The sequence below is a fragment of the Medicago truncatula genome, chromosome 6, assembly GCF_003473485.1.
Source record: "Medicago truncatula cultivar Jemalong A17 chromosome 6, MtrunA17r5.0-ANR, whole genome shotgun sequence".
In the NCBI taxonomy this organism is placed as follows: domain Eukaryota; kingdom Viridiplantae; phylum Streptophyta; class Magnoliopsida; order Fabales; family Fabaceae; genus Medicago; species Medicago truncatula.
In genome coordinates, this window is record NC_053047.1 from 41,908,395 (window position 1) to 41,926,006 (window position 17,612).

At 32.7% G+C, this 17,612-nt stretch overlaps 1 protein-coding gene across 3 annotated transcripts; it reads left to right on the forward strand.

Moving 5' to 3' along the window:
• Positions 1 to 1,301: 1,301 nt before the first annotated feature.
• On the forward strand, positions 1,302 to 15,583 carry LOC25497008 (probable LRR receptor-like serine/threonine-protein kinase At4g29180). Of its 3 annotated transcripts, none has more exons than XM_024786181.2 (12): positions 1,302 to 1,535; positions 2,485 to 3,516; positions 10,607 to 10,745; positions 10,857 to 10,928; positions 11,009 to 11,080; positions 11,179 to 11,259; positions 11,873 to 12,021; positions 12,498 to 12,715; positions 13,401 to 13,527; positions 13,644 to 13,706; positions 14,295 to 14,520; positions 15,011 to 15,583. In XM_024786181.2, the coding sequence occupies exons 1-12, from the start codon at positions 1,427 to 1,429 to the stop codon at positions 15,441 to 15,443; spliced, it is 2,721 nt and encodes a 906-aa protein (XP_024641949.1). In that variant the 5' UTR covers positions 1,302 to 1,426; the 3' UTR covers positions 15,444 to 15,583. The 3 variants fall into 3 exon arrangements, with proteins under 3 accessions (XP_024641949.1, XP_039691049.1, XP_013453219.1); XM_039835115.1 differs by lacking the exon at positions 2,485 to 3,516 and adding an exon at positions 9,231 to 10,262 and having other exon boundaries at positions 1,304 to 1,535; XM_013597765.3 differs by lacking the exons at positions 1,302 to 1,535; positions 2,485 to 3,516 and adding exons at positions 8,133 to 8,362; positions 9,231 to 10,262.
• The last annotated feature ends 2,029 nt before the right edge of the window (positions 15,584 to 17,612 follow it).

Consider the following 17,612-nt stretch of genomic DNA (forward strand, 5'->3'; position numbering starts at 1 on the left):
ATCCACCTGAGGGCCATCCTGAGAAGTCAACAAAAGATAGGCACTCCTGACTGTATAACCTGCAGAATGATCCAACGCCCATCTCCATGTATCTTTGACACTAAACTGCAAAGAAACATGACGAAGTAAAATAATACACTCCCCCAGCATCTCCTCCTCCCACACCCACAACCTCCGCCTCCATCTCCAACCCTCTCCCCCAACGCCCCACCCCCTAGAAAACATATGCGCAACCGAACAAGACTAATCTAAAGCAAGGTCGAAAAGGCGCTTGAAGCGCACACAAAACGGCACATCACCAACCCACACATCGCGCCAAAATAAAGTATCTACCCCGTCTCCCACCAAACGAGACACACCCTCCTGAAACCAACCACCACCAGAAACCTCCACCCCCCATCCCTAATGTTAGCGATTTATCGCCACCACGCAGAAACCACTTCGGCCCCCAACCTCCCATCCTCCTCACCATATCTCGCCACCAAAACCCTATACCATATACTACTCCTCTCTACCAACATCCGCCAACACCATTTACCTAACAATGCAATATTAAACTCCCTCAACCTCCGCACCCCCAGACCTCTAAACTCCCGCCGAGAACAAATAGTATTTTTTTTTATTTTTTATAAATGTTATCCATGGATATCTGTATAAACCAACGGATACCTCAAAATCCACGAATTACCCGCTAAACGGATACCCGCACGGATATAGATAGGGTAGAGATTTCATATTTATCTAATGGAGCGGATACGGATATCACACTATCCGCATCCATGAATATCCATTTACATCCCTAATTACAATACGGTACATGTGTCTTCTTTCCTAACTATTTTTAATAATTTAAAAAATCATTTTATTAAAAGATACATTCCATTGTTATTATGTTTATTTTCTATATTTTTCCATAAGAAATAACATTCATTATTATATTAGGAATAAGAAAAATCTATTATTTTCTCCTAAAAAAACAAACTCTATTATTTTAAATGTTATTTTGGCGAGACTTTAAATAAATGATATTTAGTTATTAAATATTTTTAAATAATAAAAAATGTAACAATATTAAATCTTTATATTAAAAGTTTTATCATTTATTGCGATCATATACGGTACATGACACTACAATATTTGTTCACACCAAAAAGGACATCCATTTTTTTATGACATAATAACTCATTTGACTATTCCCCTAAAATACTCATTTGACTATTGACTAAAAGACCAACCGCACCCAAACATGTTGATTGTGTACATCGCACTTAGAAATCCTTCAATTATTAAATTGCTTTCATAGTGTTAGGTAGGTTGTTTCTTCTTCCCTAAAAAAACAAAAGTTAGGTTATTTCTTTTAAAACAAAATTGTTTCCAACTTGCATATCAAGGTTGTTTCTTCCCTAACAGCATTATAGAATTTCACATGGCTCATCTTATTCTTGATCCAGTGATGACAAATTCAACTGGATTCATACTGCTTCTCGTTTTTTTGTTTGGTGTTACAATTTTAGTTCATGCACAACAACAAACAGGTTAGCATTTTCCATCAGCTTCTACAAGAGAATATTTAATTATTTTCTACATTTTTATTCATGATTATGATGATATAGGAGTATTTTCTTTAGGTGTATTTATTTTGACGGTGGGTTAGACAAAATCATGGAGTCACTCTGATTTTAGCAAAGTCGTGGTTTGTTGCTTCAAAGAAATTTGTTGACATCGTGATTTTGTCAACCTCATCGTAATTTAAAAAATAGATATATTCACCATTTAATATCATGGAATCTTGTAAAGAGTACTTTAACCGTCCCACAATAGGTATCTCTTTTGAGTTTTACACGATTATTAAGTAAATAATTATTAGTAGTGTTGATTTTAATTGTAAAATATATGTCATTTACTAAAATACTCTTATTAATTATAGTTAATGGAGGAGTAGTTAGGTTATTGAAATGCAATAAATAATGGTATGTTAATGGAAAAGAATAATAAACGTTGTATTTGTATTATAGAAGGGACAAATAATTTGAGATAGAAAAATAGTAAAGAGGACACCTATTATGAGATGGGGGAGTAATTTTTTAGTATCATGGTTTCAAGCAATTCTTATCTCAGTTTTACTTAGGATACTCTTTTGGGTAAATAACTTGATTAATATCAAATCTCATAAATTTCTCTGGGCAATAATTATCCATAAGTTGTTTTAAAAATTTTATTGAAAAAGAAGAAAACAACTACGATTTAGTACAGACATTTGAAATTGAAAGTCTCTACAATGTCCGTCACGTGTTTAACAACACCAACATGACACCGACACATGTGATTACATTCAAACTTTTTCATTTTTCAAAATTATTATCGGCAGGTGTAATCGATTTGTCAATGTCATGTTTGGTGTCTATGTTTGTGTTGATACTTCATACTTCTATGTGGTAACATTCAATCATTTTCATTTCTCAATCTAATTTACTTTCTATTCAGGCTTCATAAGCATTGATTGTGGTGGTCCAGAAAATTTTGAGTACACAGACGAGGACACTAAAATAAAATACGTCACTGATGGATCTTACATACAAACAGGAGTTAACAAAAACATTTCTTCTGACTATGCATACCCAAAAAATCCTAATCTACCATATCCACTCTCAGATCTCAGAAGTTTTCCTCATGGAAACCGGAACTGTTACCGATTAATTGCCGGAACAAAAGGCAGTTTACATTTAATAAGAGCTTCTTTCTTGTATGGAAACTATGACGGCGAAAACAAACTGCCTGAATTTGATCTCTATGTTGGTGTAAATTTCTGGTCATCAGTGAAATTTAAGAATGCTTCAGAACAAGTTGCATTGGAAACAATCAGCATGGCAACATCAGAAGAAACAAATGTGTGCCTTGTGAATAAAGGAAAAGGAATTCCTTTTATCTCAGCATTGGAACTTAGACCAATTGATAACTCTATTTATAAAACTGAGTTTGGTGATTCTGCTTCATTGTTACTTTTCAAAAGATGGGACATTGGTTCATTTAATGGAAGTGGTAGATATCAAGATGATGTTTATGATAGAATTTGGTTTCCTCTTAAATCCTCTTCATGGAAATCTATAAGCACTTCTTCAAAAATAGATGTTAGTGGAGATGGCTATAAACCACCATTTGAAGTTATTAGGAATGCTGCTACACCAAGGAATGAGAATGATAGTTTGGAATTTTCTTGGATTTCAGATGATCGAAATTTGAAATTCAATGTCTACTTGTACTTTGCAGAAGTGGAGAAACTTAACAAAACTCAGTTGAGAGAATTCGACGTATCTTGGAATGGTTCTCCTTTGATTAAATCAATAATACCAAGATACTTGCAAGCAACCACTGTGTTTAATTCGAAGTCGTTGGTCGCAAATGAACATCGAATTTCAATACAAAAAACTGAAGATTCAACTCTTCCACCTATACTTAATGCAGTGGAGATTTATGTAGTAAGACAACTTGATGCACTTCCAACATCTGAAGAAGATGGTATGACATGTTGTAACATCTAAAAAGATGTATGAGACTAGAGTCCAAGTTAAGCTAAATAAATATAAATAAAACTTGATTCATTTTTAGATCTTTAATACACCAATTACATATATACAATCAAAGTAGGGCATAACTGTCATTCATATGTAGGACCTAACCGTCATTCATATGCAATTACTTATCTATAACTTGCCATGATGCTGCGTTTGTTGTGAATAAATTATCTCAACACATGCATGACCTAACTGTCATTCATATGCAGACACTTGAACATGTTCTGCGATATCTCAAACATACATTAGCACATCTGACTCGCACAAAAATATTAGTCTAATTGCCTTTTGCGAGGCAGACCGGGGAGGTGACACGAATGATAGAAAGTTTATAGGAGTTTATAGAAAGTTTATCATGGTCATGCAACAAACAATTTACAGTTGCACGCTATCAACTGAGGGTGAGTATCGTGCCATTGGCTCCACCACTGCAAAAATTCTTTGGTTGAAACAACTCTTACTAGAACTTGGCATTCACACATCTCAACCGCCAATCATTTTTTTTATTATATTGGTGTAAATTGTTTGTGATCAAATCCTATTTTCCATATACGTATGAGCAACCTAGCTATCGACTACCATTTTGTCTATAATCTTGTTGCTAAAAAGGAATTTCAAGTCTCCCTTGTACCATTGAGTCACCATCTTGTAGATTTCCTTATCAAGCCACTCTCATGATCCAGTCGTCAATTCCTAACCAACAAGATTGGGTCGCCGACCCCTCCTCCATTTTGCAGGGGGTAGGGGTGTTTGCGGTGCAGTTTAATTCAGATTTGAGGATAAAAATCATCATAACTACAAGATGAAAAAACACGTGGTTTGGTTTGGTTCGATTGGTTTTTAAAAGAAAACCAATGCGGGTTGAATTGATTCGGATGATGCGGTTTTTTGCAAGAAAAATAATAATATTAATGTTGATGTCTCAATACACATGCACTGTTCCAATAAACATTCAACAAAAAAGAAAAAATCCAAATTGCGTTTGTTAGACTTATAACTCTATTTGATGGAGGATATAAGCTAAGAACATTGGATGTTTTAATATGATCTAGTTCTATGAGATATGTTATGCCATGTAGTATATATTTTTATTTTTATTTTTTTTATTATTAGATCAATATTAAATCACACTATTGAATCAAATGAGATCATAAGATGAAATTTATTGATTTAAAATAGTGCAAAATAAACTCATGTATGATATTACGTGTGTACCATAATTTTTTTTTTTTTTTTAAGATAGTGTACCATATACTTAAACTTTTAATATGAATCTAAAAAAAGTTCCATCTTTGCCCATTTTCCTCATGTTCATGTACATATTAAAAGTAACCAAAAGATGAGATAAAAGTAGTTGGGCATAGGTTAAAAGATACTCCTTCCGTTTTAAAATGAGTGTCGTTTTAGGTGTTGACACATAAATTAAGAAATGAAATGAAATAATCATTAGATATAACATTTTTATTAAATTGCCCTTTATTTTATAAGAAAAAGACAAACATAAAGTTGCATTGGAAATTGTGTAAGAGAAAAGAAAAGTTGGAGTATATATTGAAGGTAAAGTTGGAAGAAAGAATGAAAGTTGTATTGGAAATGTAAAATGACATTCATTTTGAAACAATTTTTTTTGATTAAAGTGACATTCATTTTAAAACGGAGGAGTAATAAATATTTGATTAAAAATAGGTGGTCATAAGTAATTTGACGATGGGTCTGTTTGGTAATACACCTCAACGAGCTTATAGCTTATAGCTTATAAGCTCGTCTGACAAAAAAAACTCTGTTTGGTAATACTTTTTCACCATGAGCTTATAGCTTATTTCACGAGCTTATAAGCTATTTTTCAGAAGCTATTCCAAGTAACGTTTGAGCTTATAGCTTACAGCTTCTCAAAATTTCTTCCATTTTTACCCTTAATATTTTATCTAAAATCCATTTTTATCCTTTATAATTTATTATAATTTAACTAATAGATATAATTACCTTATAAATATCCATTGTCTTCCTTTGTTGTAATAATAGATATAATTATGTTTTTATACAATTGCAGTATACCTACATCATAATATATATATATTTTTTCATAAATAAAAATGATCAATGCCTTCCGTTTAAATAAAAAAAATCATGAATTATGTTATAATTTTTGATAAAAAGGGCAAAAAAAAAAATAGTGACGTTTAAATTTTTTAGTTAGTCTTACATTATTTTTATTACTTAAATTCACTAAACTTGTTATATTTTATTTCCATACTTTTTTTTTATATCCAAATCTTTTACTCTTTATATTTTGTTTTCTCAGTAGATACTCTTTATATTTTTCTAAATATAATGCATAAAAAATATATTAAATTAATAAATTATAAATACTTAAATATTAATGAATATAAATTTTAATATGAAATAAGAATGTCCTTTTATATCATTTTATATTTATAAGTCAGTTGAACCGCTAATATTACCAAACACTTCAACTAGCTTATCAGCTATAAGTCATCAGCTATAAGCTATCAGTCATCAGCTATCAGCTATAATCTATCAGCTAGCTTATAAGTTATCCTCTATTTTTACCAAACAGAGCTGATATGGATGAGAATGTCGGAATGTACATAAAAGCAATTTTGATAAATAGTTGTTGAATAATATATCTTTTCTTAGTAAAGTTGTTGAAATAGTACATATATTAAATGGTAAATCCCGACTTTTTAATGGATGCATCCGTTTAAAGCTTAGAAAATTGATGTCATGTTAAAAAAATTGTGTGTTATTTACACAACCAAAATTAGACTACCAATGCAACATTCTATAAAATTGTGAGGTGCATAGAAAATTGAAATCTAGATAGGGCAAAAAAATATTTAAAAATAGTAAAACAAGTTGGTGGTTATACAGATCGTTTTTTTTCACAAATCATTCCTCATGTGGAAATACATGAATAACCCCTAAAAAAAGTCATACATAAATGAATAATGGTAAGTCATAATGTGAGACAATTCATGACGAAACTTTTACTTTCTACTCAAAAGAAAATATAATATTCTAATGGTTTAGACTCTATCCATTTGTGATTAAATAATAGCTTTAGGTAAATTTTTTGTTAAATTCTAAACCCACTTAATTATAAACAAATGGATTCTACGTAATATAAGGTCCCATTAATCCAATTGTTTTACGTAATACTTAATTAACATAATTACGTGACATGGTGTGCAATGCACGACATAGACTAGAGCCACTCACCTAATATTTTATCATTTTATTCACGGACAAATAATTGAAGCCTTTTTCGTGTTTGGCTTCTTATACTTTGTCTTCACATTTAATTTATGGAAATCAAACCCTTGTTTCAAACTTTGAAATTATCACCTTTGTGCACCACATGTTTCTTATTTTTAATTTTCTGAGTTGGTGAGTAACCAATGATATTAATTATTTGGAGACTTCTACGATACATTCCGTACAATTGTTTTCTTCATTAACTATTTTTAATAATAAAAAAACATTTCATTAAAATATATTATTTCTATATTTTTACCTAAGAAATAACATTCATTATATATTCTCCTAAAAAAAGAAAAATCTTCATTATTATATTAGCAATAGCAAACTCTGTTATTTTCTCCCAAAAAAAAAACTTTATTATTTTAAATGTTGTTTCAACAAGACTTTTAATAAATATTTTAAAAAAAATAAGACTATTAATAAATGATATTTAGTTATTACAATTTTTTAAATGATTAAAATATAACAATATTAAATTTTTGAAATTTATTTTATCAACCATTGCGATCTTACCCGACTCTAAAATATCTGTTCAAACCTAAAAGATATTCATAGTTTTTACTCCATTCGTCCCATAATAACTGAGCCATTTGTAAAAAATATTGTCCTAAGAATAGTCGTCCATTTCACTTTTCAATACAACATTAATTACTTTTTTCAATTATAACTTTAATTAATACTACTTTCATCACTCTTAATTTAATATATTCTAATTTACATTTGATGAATATTATTTGAACATCCAATTTTTAAGACAACTTATTGGACAATCAAAATGTATAAAGAAATGTAAGGATCGTCACAAAAACCAAAGCAATGGAGATATAAAGTATAATACAATGTGAGTATGAGAGAGAAAATTGTCACAAAAGTTGTCATAAAATAGTTGCTCAAATATCATTTCTCTTTATATTTATGATAAAGAAGAATGCACCAATACTAGACAAGGACAATCAAAACTATTTTTTTCTCTCTTTAATTTACACATGTTTCTTAATCTGTGTGAAATGGTCAACTAACTCGGTTAAACTGAGCCGAAGGGAGCATTACATAATAAGTCATTTGACTATTCTTTCAAAAAAAAAAAAAAAAAAAAAACTCATTTGACTATTGATGAAAAGACCAACCATACCAAACATGTTGATTGTGTACATGCACTTAGAAATCCTTCAATTATTAAATGTAAAAACATTGCAAATTGCTTTCATAGTATTATTTTTCTATGCGATAATTTGATGTGTTAGGTAGGTGGTTTTGTCCAAGTCATCAAAACCGTATATTTGACTAACTATTATGCTTTAAGACCCTTGTTTTCATGAATTACTAGGTTGTTTCTTCTAGCAAACAAAAATGTTTCCAGCATGCATATCAAGTTTGTAACATCATTATAGAATTTCACAAGGCTCCTCTTATTCTTGGTTCAGCGATGGCAAATTCAATTGGATTCTTTCTGTTTTTGGTTGTTTGCTTTGGTGTTGCAGTTTTAGTTCACGCACAACAACAAACAGGTAAGCATTTTCCATCAGCTTCTACAAGAGAATCATTATTCATTCTGTAGAATGTTTTAGAATGTTTTATGATGTTGTAGAAATGTTTTCTGTAAGTTCATATTTGATTTGACGGTGAGTTAGACAAAATCACGGAGTAACTCTGATTTTTGCAAAAGTCACACTTTGGTGCCTCAACAAAATCTCGCTGATTGAAGACAAGTGTAGCACCGACACCTAGGATGTAGCACTGACACCTCAGATTGAAGACAAGTGTGTTGTTGAATATATGTTTGGTTTCCGACACCATGTCGAATGTCAATATCCATAAATGACACATGTGGTTACATTCAATCACTTTCACTTTCTCAAATTATTACCAACATCGACTTATCAGAGTATCATGCCTGATGTCTATGCATGTGTCAGTGCTTCATAGGCTACTTACGCGTTACAAGATGTTTTTATGGATATCCAAACAATAGTACATATACTGTTTTCATGAGTTAAGGCTAAATTAACTCTTCACTTTGATGTAAACCAACAATAGGTTTGTAGGATTGGCTAATCTAAAAAACTTTTCTAGGGAATGCTTATCCATAAGTTATTTTGTGAAATTTATTGAAAAATATGAAAACAGCTTCGAAGTAGCACCGATATTTCAGATTAAAAGTGTGCCTGGTGTCCAACACGTGTCTGACAACAACCGATACCAATATAACACCAACAAATGTGGTTACATTCAATCATTTTCATTTTTCAAATTATTAATGGTGTGATTAACTTATTAGTGTCATGTTTGATGTCTGTGTCAGTGCTACATAGGCTACTTACATGTGGTCACATTCAATCATTTTCATTTCTCAATCTAGTTGGTCTTTCTATTCAGGCTTCATAAGCATTGATTGTGGTGGTCCAGCAAATTTTGAGTACACAGATGATGTAACTGAAATAAAATACGGCACAGATGGAGCTTACATACAAACAGGACTTAACAGAAACATTTCTGCTAACTATGCATACCCAAAAAATCCTAATCTACCATATACATTCTCAGATCTCAGAAGTTTTCCTCAAGGAAACCGAAACTGTTACCGATTAATTGCCGGAAGAAATGGCAGTTTACATTTAATAAGAGCTTCTTTCTTGTATGGAAACTATGACGGCGAAAACAAACTGCCTGAATTTGATCTCTATGTTGGTGTAAATTTATGGTCAACAGTTAAATTTAAGAATGCTTCAGAAGGAGTTACATTGGAAATAATCAGCATGGCAACATCAGAAGAAACAAATGTTTGCCTTGTGAATAAAGGAAAAGGAATTCCTTTTATCTCCGCGTTGGAACTTAGACCAGTTGATAGTTCTATTTATAAAACTGAGTTCGGTGATTCTGCTTCATTGTTACTTTTCAAAAGATGGGACATTGGTTCATTTAATGGAAGTGGTAGATATCAAGACGATGTTTACGATAGAATTTGGTTTCCTTTGAATTCCTCTTCATGGAAATCTATAAACACTTCTTCAAAAATTGATGTTAGTGGAGATGGCTATAAAGCACCGTTTGAAGTTATTAGCAATGCTGCTACACCAAGGAATGAGAATGTTAGTTTGGATTTTTCTTGGATTTCAGATGATCCAAATTTGAAATTCAATGTCTACTTGTACTTTGCTGAATTTGAGAAACTTAACAAAACTCAGTTGAGAAAATTCAATGTATCTTGGAATGGTTCTCCTTTGATTAACTCAACAATACCAAAATACTTGCAATCAACCACTGTGTTTAATTCAAAGTCGTTGGTTGCAAATGAACATCGAATTTCGATACGAAAAACTGAAGACTCAACGCTTCCACCTATTCTTAATGCAGTGGAGATTTATGTAGTAAGACAACATGATGCACTTCCAACATCTGAAGAAGACGGTATGACATGTTTTCTTTGCTAAAATTTCGTATGCGAATTACACCGTCTACCCAACTGAAATTTTTTAGCACCAACACTTCAGATTGATGATGTGTCTAGTGTCTGATACAGATACAGACACATGTGGTTACATTCAATCATTTCTATTCTAACTTTGAATGATTATCCCTCTTGGGTTGGCCTGGTGGTATTGACTTGGGACCTTAGAGTGTGCTCCTCCCCAAGGTCTCAGGTTCGATTCTCCCTGGAGCTAGTTTGAGTGGGCTAATTTAGCTTCTTAAAAAAAAAAACTTTGAATGATTATATTATACCTTTAAGTGAATTGAGTTATATTTAATCACAGCTGAAGCTATAAGGAGTGTAAAAGATAGTTATAGAGTTCAAAGAAATTGGGTTGGTGATCCATGTGAACCAAAGAACTACACTTGGAAGGGCATAAAATGCAACTCCAGCACTTCACTTTCTCCAAGAATTGTATCACTGTGAGTGTTCTAATATCCATTTTACTTTGTTGAATGATGATGTGTATCCCTTTAGACTATGAATTTCTATCATGGTATTCAGTTTTATAAGGAAATATTTTCTTTTTATAGGAATCTGAGCAGAAGTGGTCTGAGTGGAAACATAGATCCTGCCATTGCCAGTTTGTCTTTCTTGGAAACTTTGTGAGTACATATCTAAAATACTTGGAGTATATATTTATATTGTCATTATGCTCTAAGTATTTTACAATATTTTGACTTAGGGATTTATGCAACAATAGCTTAACTGGATCAATACCTCAGTTTTTGGAAGAATTGAAATCCCTTAAATATTTGTAAGTATTTTTTATGATGGTAAAAAACTATAGACATTTTATACTAGTTGGTGCAAAATTGTTAATGGCTGATGCAAGATAAATCAAATTATTTGTAGGGATTTGAGGGGCAACCAACTTTCAGGTTTTGTCTCTACCACTCTCTTAGAGAGATCAAGGAATGGATTACTTACTTTGAGGTATGATTTATAAAAGAAGACCATGATATGCTTAGTGCAAGTCAATTTAGTTTTATATACATGAACCATTGACACTCAATGACATATTGACACCGGTAATAATTTGAGAAAACCGAATTAACTTGCAATGAGTACAATAATAGAATATAGGGTTTGACTGTTTTTGTGATGCCTTGGGAATGATCCCCAAGAGAGGTATTCATAGCCCTTTGTGGGCTTCGTTTAGCATGACTTAAGCCCCAAGCAAGTTGGGCTTTAGGTCTTTTTACCCGCTTCTAGAAGCTGGCTAAGGTGGCGCCTTTGGAAGGGCGTGCCTAGTCTTTCGGAGCCCTTCTGGAGGGCACCTAAGCCTTTCTAGAGGGCTTTCAGGCCCTTAGGAATATTGACGGTCCACCGAATAATTGAATGCAACCATCAGTGTCATGTTGGACACTGACACATGTTGAACACGAGAAATGCCTTCAATGTGAAGTATCGGTGCTTTTATTTATCTTGAATCATGGGAAAGAAAGCCAAAGTGCAAGTATGAAGTATGTCAAGATGTGTAGAAGAGTCATCAAGTATCTTTAGGTGTAATTTTGACCAGACAATCTTGTTTTCGACATATTTATAGGGTGGATGATATAAATCTCTCTGACTCAAATAAAAGTGACACAAACAAGGCAATTGTTCCCATTGTTGCAACACTATCATCAGTTTTTTTAGTTCTATTGATCATTGCAATTCTCTATTGGAAGCTTAGAAGAAGAAATGAACCATCAGGTAAGTCTTGCTTTAATAATATGTAATTAACTCCTTCCATATGATTTTCAAAAGCTAAAGATTAAAGTAAATGTATGTTTGATCCCACTTTTGCGAAAGGAAAAATTGTTTTATAGGTATATAAATATGAAACACGGATACAGACACTGGACATGACACAGACACTCTGACACGGATAATAATTTGAGAAAATGACATAATTCAGTGTAATCATAGGTGTCGTGTCGGTGTCCAACACCGACGCGTATCTGACACTGGGACACACCTAATCCAAGGAGTGTCCGTGCTTCATAGTATATAATTGACTTTGACATGTCTTGATGTTTTCGAATAAAATTGATATTTACATGAAAGTATCAAAACATACATCACTTCATATTCAACTCACTTTTAGCCGAAATTAATTTTATAGAATTAGTTCATTTAAAATCAATTTTGATTACCCTTAAACTCATTGTATTTGTTTTGGAATTAAGAGGATGAGATGCATATGATCAACAAAGGAACAGTAGTATCAAAGAAGTTGCAATACACTTATGCTGAGGTGTTGGACATCACCAGCAACTTGGAAATAGTCATTGGAAGGGGAGGATTTGGAAGTGTTTACAGTGGTCAGATGAAAGATGGCAATAAAGTTGCAGTCAAGATGCTTTCTGCATCTTCAGCTCAAGGGCCAAAGGAATTTCAAACTGAGGTAATTAGTGTTGTTGGACACAATATACATTCAGTGATCACTCTATTCAATATTAGAAGAGTTGTGTTATTTTGATACACAAATTTGACAGTAAATTCCGACAAAACTAGACGGTTAACACGATTAAAGTATGTGGTTAATGAGTATAACAATATGTCAAAACCTATAAAGCACGAACGCTCCTCATATTAGACGTGTTCCAGTACACGGACACGTGTCGTGTCTGGATATGTGTCGTGTCTGGACATGTGTCACGCCCGACACCAAGACGACACCGACACAAAATTACACTAAATTATATGATTTTATCAAATTATTAACGGTGTTGGCGTGTCATTGTCTGTGTTATGTCTGGTGTCCGTGCTTCATACGTCACAATTTGTGGTTGATCATGGACACAATTTGGATGGTTAATGGATATCATGTATTATGTATATTTGAACATGTGAAAAATTATGGTTAATGACGTACAAATTTGTAGTTAATTATGATAAGTGGATGGTTGATGAGTTTCAGCACCTTGACGTCATTTTCACGAACTATCCACTGAACATAATTAATCGCATATTTCAACTAAATCAACCATCCAAATTGTTGTCAAAATTTACTGTCATGTTTTTGTGACAAAATATGATTTTTTTTATATCAGAAACATCAATATCAAACAATAGAAAATGTCTTGCAGGCTGAACTTTTGATGACAGTTCATCACAAAAATTTGGTATCCTTCATTGGCTATTGTGATGAAGGTGACAAGATGGCACTGATATATGAGTTTATGGCCAATGGAAACCTAAAAGAAAATCTCTCAGGTAGGTCCTTCCATGATTTTGATCACTGTACTTAATTTACTTGGTGTATTCTTTATGACATTTCTTAATATTTGATGAAAGAAATCATGTTTCAATGTGATTTAATATGATTGCAGAAAAAAGTTCACATTGCTTGAGTTGGGAAAGAAGACTTCAAATAGCAATTGATGCTGCAGAGGGTCAGTATATCTCCATTTTTTATTTTTTTATCGTAGAAAAAAGTTCGCATTGCTCTGCAATCCAAGACATACACACGATTGGCCCAACTTTGTTACCAAATTGTGTGTATTTCTCTGTTTGCATTTTCATATCTTTATTCTTTGAAAATTGCTCTTCTCCCATCAAGATTTGGTCACTCACAACTGAACTTCCGAAAATACCCCCAACGTGACTTAAGTCACGCAGGTGTTAAACCCAACGCAACTTAAGTCACGTTCGCTACATTGGTACATCCCACGTGAGTTATAACCCAGCGTGAGTTAAGTCATGCAGGTTATAACCCCAGTGTGAGTCAACTCATGTCGGTCATACTTCAGCTTACCAAACGTGAGCTAACACACGTGGGGGGTATTTTGGTCAGTTTGTATGGGCGTGAGTGTTTTTTGTTTGGAGAAGAGCAATTTTATTATTCTTTTGATTCGAGGCTGCTATTCTGACAACTATGTTAGTGTGACCAATAACTAGTTGCATTATATATGCATGAATCTTTTTCAGCAACTATTGTAATTTTTTATAATGTTTTGACGAACGATGTGTTTGGATTGAAGGATTGGACTACCTACACCATGGATGCAAGCCACCCATAATACACAGAGATGTAAAATCAGCCAACATTCTTCTAAATGAAGACTTAGAAGCTAAAATAGCAGATTTTGGACTCTCTAAGGTGTTTAAGAATAGTGATATCCAAAATGCGGATTCTACATTGATTCATGTTGATGTGAGTGGCGAAAAATCTGCAATCATGGGGACAATGGGATACCTTGATCCAGAGTGAGTTATTATTCCAACTCAGTTCACAAAGTTACAGTTCAACTTATCCTAAAACTATTTTCGGTTCAGCTCGAAAACATTAAACCGATGCACTGAAACTTTATACCACCAGTTCGGTTCGGTTTAGGAAGAACCATTAATAATTCTTTTTCTATTTTACCAGTATTGAACAATGAAGGAAATGAAGAAAAGAGCTTAAAGGAAAAAGTCTAAATTGTCCTCATAGCAAAGTAGATAACTTGCAATACAAGAAACAAGCTTAGAGGACAATTTAGACTTTTCCTTTCATCTTTTTTCTCCATTTCCTTCATTGTTCAATAACCAGACTGTTAAAACGGTTTGGTTCAATTTTCTTCCAAAGACAAACCATTAGTCCCACACGTCATAAATTATTTTTATAAATGTATCAGTACATGAAAACCATATAAAATAAAGTTTCATCTTATCATGGTTTTGTCGAGTGAATTTAACTGCTTTGTCATTGATACAGGTACTACAAATTACAGACCTTGAATGAAAAAAGTGACATCTATAGCTACGGAATTGTTCTATTGGAATTAATCACAGGTCTGCCAGCAGTGATTAAAGGCAAGCCATCAAAACACATACTTGAGTTTGTAAGACCACGACTTAATAAGGACGACTTGAGCAAAGTTATAGATCCAAGACTCGAAGGAAAATTTGATGTAAGTTCAGGATGGAAAGTTTTAGGTTTAGCAATTGCATGTACTGCATCAACCTCAATCCAGAGACCGACAATGAGTGTCGTGTTAGCTGAGCTGAAACAATGTGTTAGAATGGAGTCTCATAGTGACAGGGAAATATTCGTGCCACCGAGAAATATATACAGTGAATTTTATAGTTCATCTGATGCATTTAACTCCGTAGATAGTGAATCTATGACATATCCTGTCGCTAGGTAATAGTGTACATTGAGACACTCAGAAGTATTCATTTCAATTTGTAAATCTTAATGAAACCATAAGATGATAAAGATACTTTACTACAAATTTATTTAATTTTATTAAAAGTAGTTCTCATGTTTAGAACTTTTGCAAGAAAATCAAATTGTACTTTTACTCTACACTATGGATATTCTTGCTCATCGTCGCTATAAGCTTGATAACCTTATCTTCTTCATTCTCATCCTCATCTGTTTTCACAAGGTGCTTTAATGGATCAATCCAAAATTTGTTCTTAATAAGATCTGCAAGCTGATCACCATACTTCAATTCATTTTTCTCCTTTCTGCTATGAAACCAATTAAAGAAACTCAACTCATACGAACTCTGCTCATGCACGAGCCCATCATTCCATCTGGGACGAGCTACATTGGGCATACTTTTTCCCTCATTCCATCTGGGACGAGCTAGATTTGAGAAGTTTCCCGCGCTCATCATACACCTCTTTCATTTTCACGTTGTATTTCTGCGCTAATCTCAGAATTGTAGCCCTCACATTCTTATCAATCTAAAATCATAATTATCACATTTTAGTTAAATTAAATAAAAATGATAAAACACTCTAAAAATACTCATCACATAACCCATAAACAAGAGTCAATATATATTTTTTTATTTTAATTGAGTTGGGTCTTAGGGTTCACCAAAATCAAAGAGAGTGGCTAGCATTACACTTGATTACAGGAAAGGTATACGCTAATAAGTATCTTAAGAGAATTGTTTAAGGAATCTATTAAAGAAAATCGTGTTTTGAAAATACAAGTCAAACAATTGACATAGTCATAAATACATGGTTTTCTTTGCAAAAGTTAATTCTTTTGTGGATATATATAAGGTGAATTTTATAGTTCATCTGATGCATTTAACTCCATAGAGAGTGAATCCATGACATATCATGTCCCTTCTCATTGTGAAATGAATAATTCGTAAATATATCTCACTTTTAACATAAACTACATTACAACCTTGAAAGAATTCTAAAGTGTGTAGATAGTGTGATCTTGATTGTCTGTTTAGAATATCTTCAAGTACATAGCAAGATGTATTCACATGACGACCGAAGTGGGCAAATGTTGTGGTTGAGAGCATGATCTATCTTCTCCAAGTCTGTCTCACTTGCATGGTAGTGGTAAGTTAGTCAAACATGTAAATGAAATGGATGATGATCTGAGCAACCTCTTCGAAAATGTTTGTTCTTTGAAAAATTTGTCCAAATTTAAAATTTAAGTTGTTTTGTTACTTGAGGGCATGCAATAGTTTAAGTTTAGGGCTGTGATGACAGATCATTTTATGTTATTTTCAATATGTTTTTTAGTCAATTTAATAGAAAATCGAGTCAATAAAAAGGAGTTTTAGAGAAGTTGCTCTTGATTTAAGGGACATTTTATAATATTTTATATCTAGTCATGTAATTATAGTTCTTCCCTGAACCAAGCAATTCATAGGTGTTTTTGTTGTATTCTATTAAAAATTGTTGGAACAAAATGTGTTTAACATTACCCTTTAAGAGTTTTGATGATAACAAGGTATTAAAAATTGTCAATTGGATATGCTAATATTTGTTCAAGCGTACAGGACCAAAGACAAAAATTTGACATCTTAAAAAGGTTCTGGAAGAACAAAAGAGAGCAAAGGAATCAGCAAAAAGGAAGCTTGAAGCATCTGAAGAGAAGCGCTCCTGAAGACAAAAGTGCTTCTGAAGTGATGACGTCATCAGAAGCAAGTTCATTAGAAGTTGATCACCAGAAGCTCTAGTTCATCAGGAGATGCAAGACTTAAAGATTCAAAGGCTGTTCAATGGATTCAGTATCGTCTAAGCATTGCAGAAGACTGAAAGAGTGAAGCAACGACTAATTTGAGAGGATTTGAAAGCATTGTATGCCTATTCTTTGAAAAGCGTTGACAAAGTACAATTGTACAAAGTGTACAATGTAACACCCCGTTTTCCCAATATACAAATTTCTTAAACATTTATCAGAGTAAAAACCATAAACGGGATATCACATAAAAACGTAATCCAAAAACAGTTAAATAATAATTTAACTTCCACATAATATCTTAACATAGCAGCGGAATATTAGTTCATAAACCATAAATCAGTTTGGCATGCAGGCCCCAAATAAAGATCTT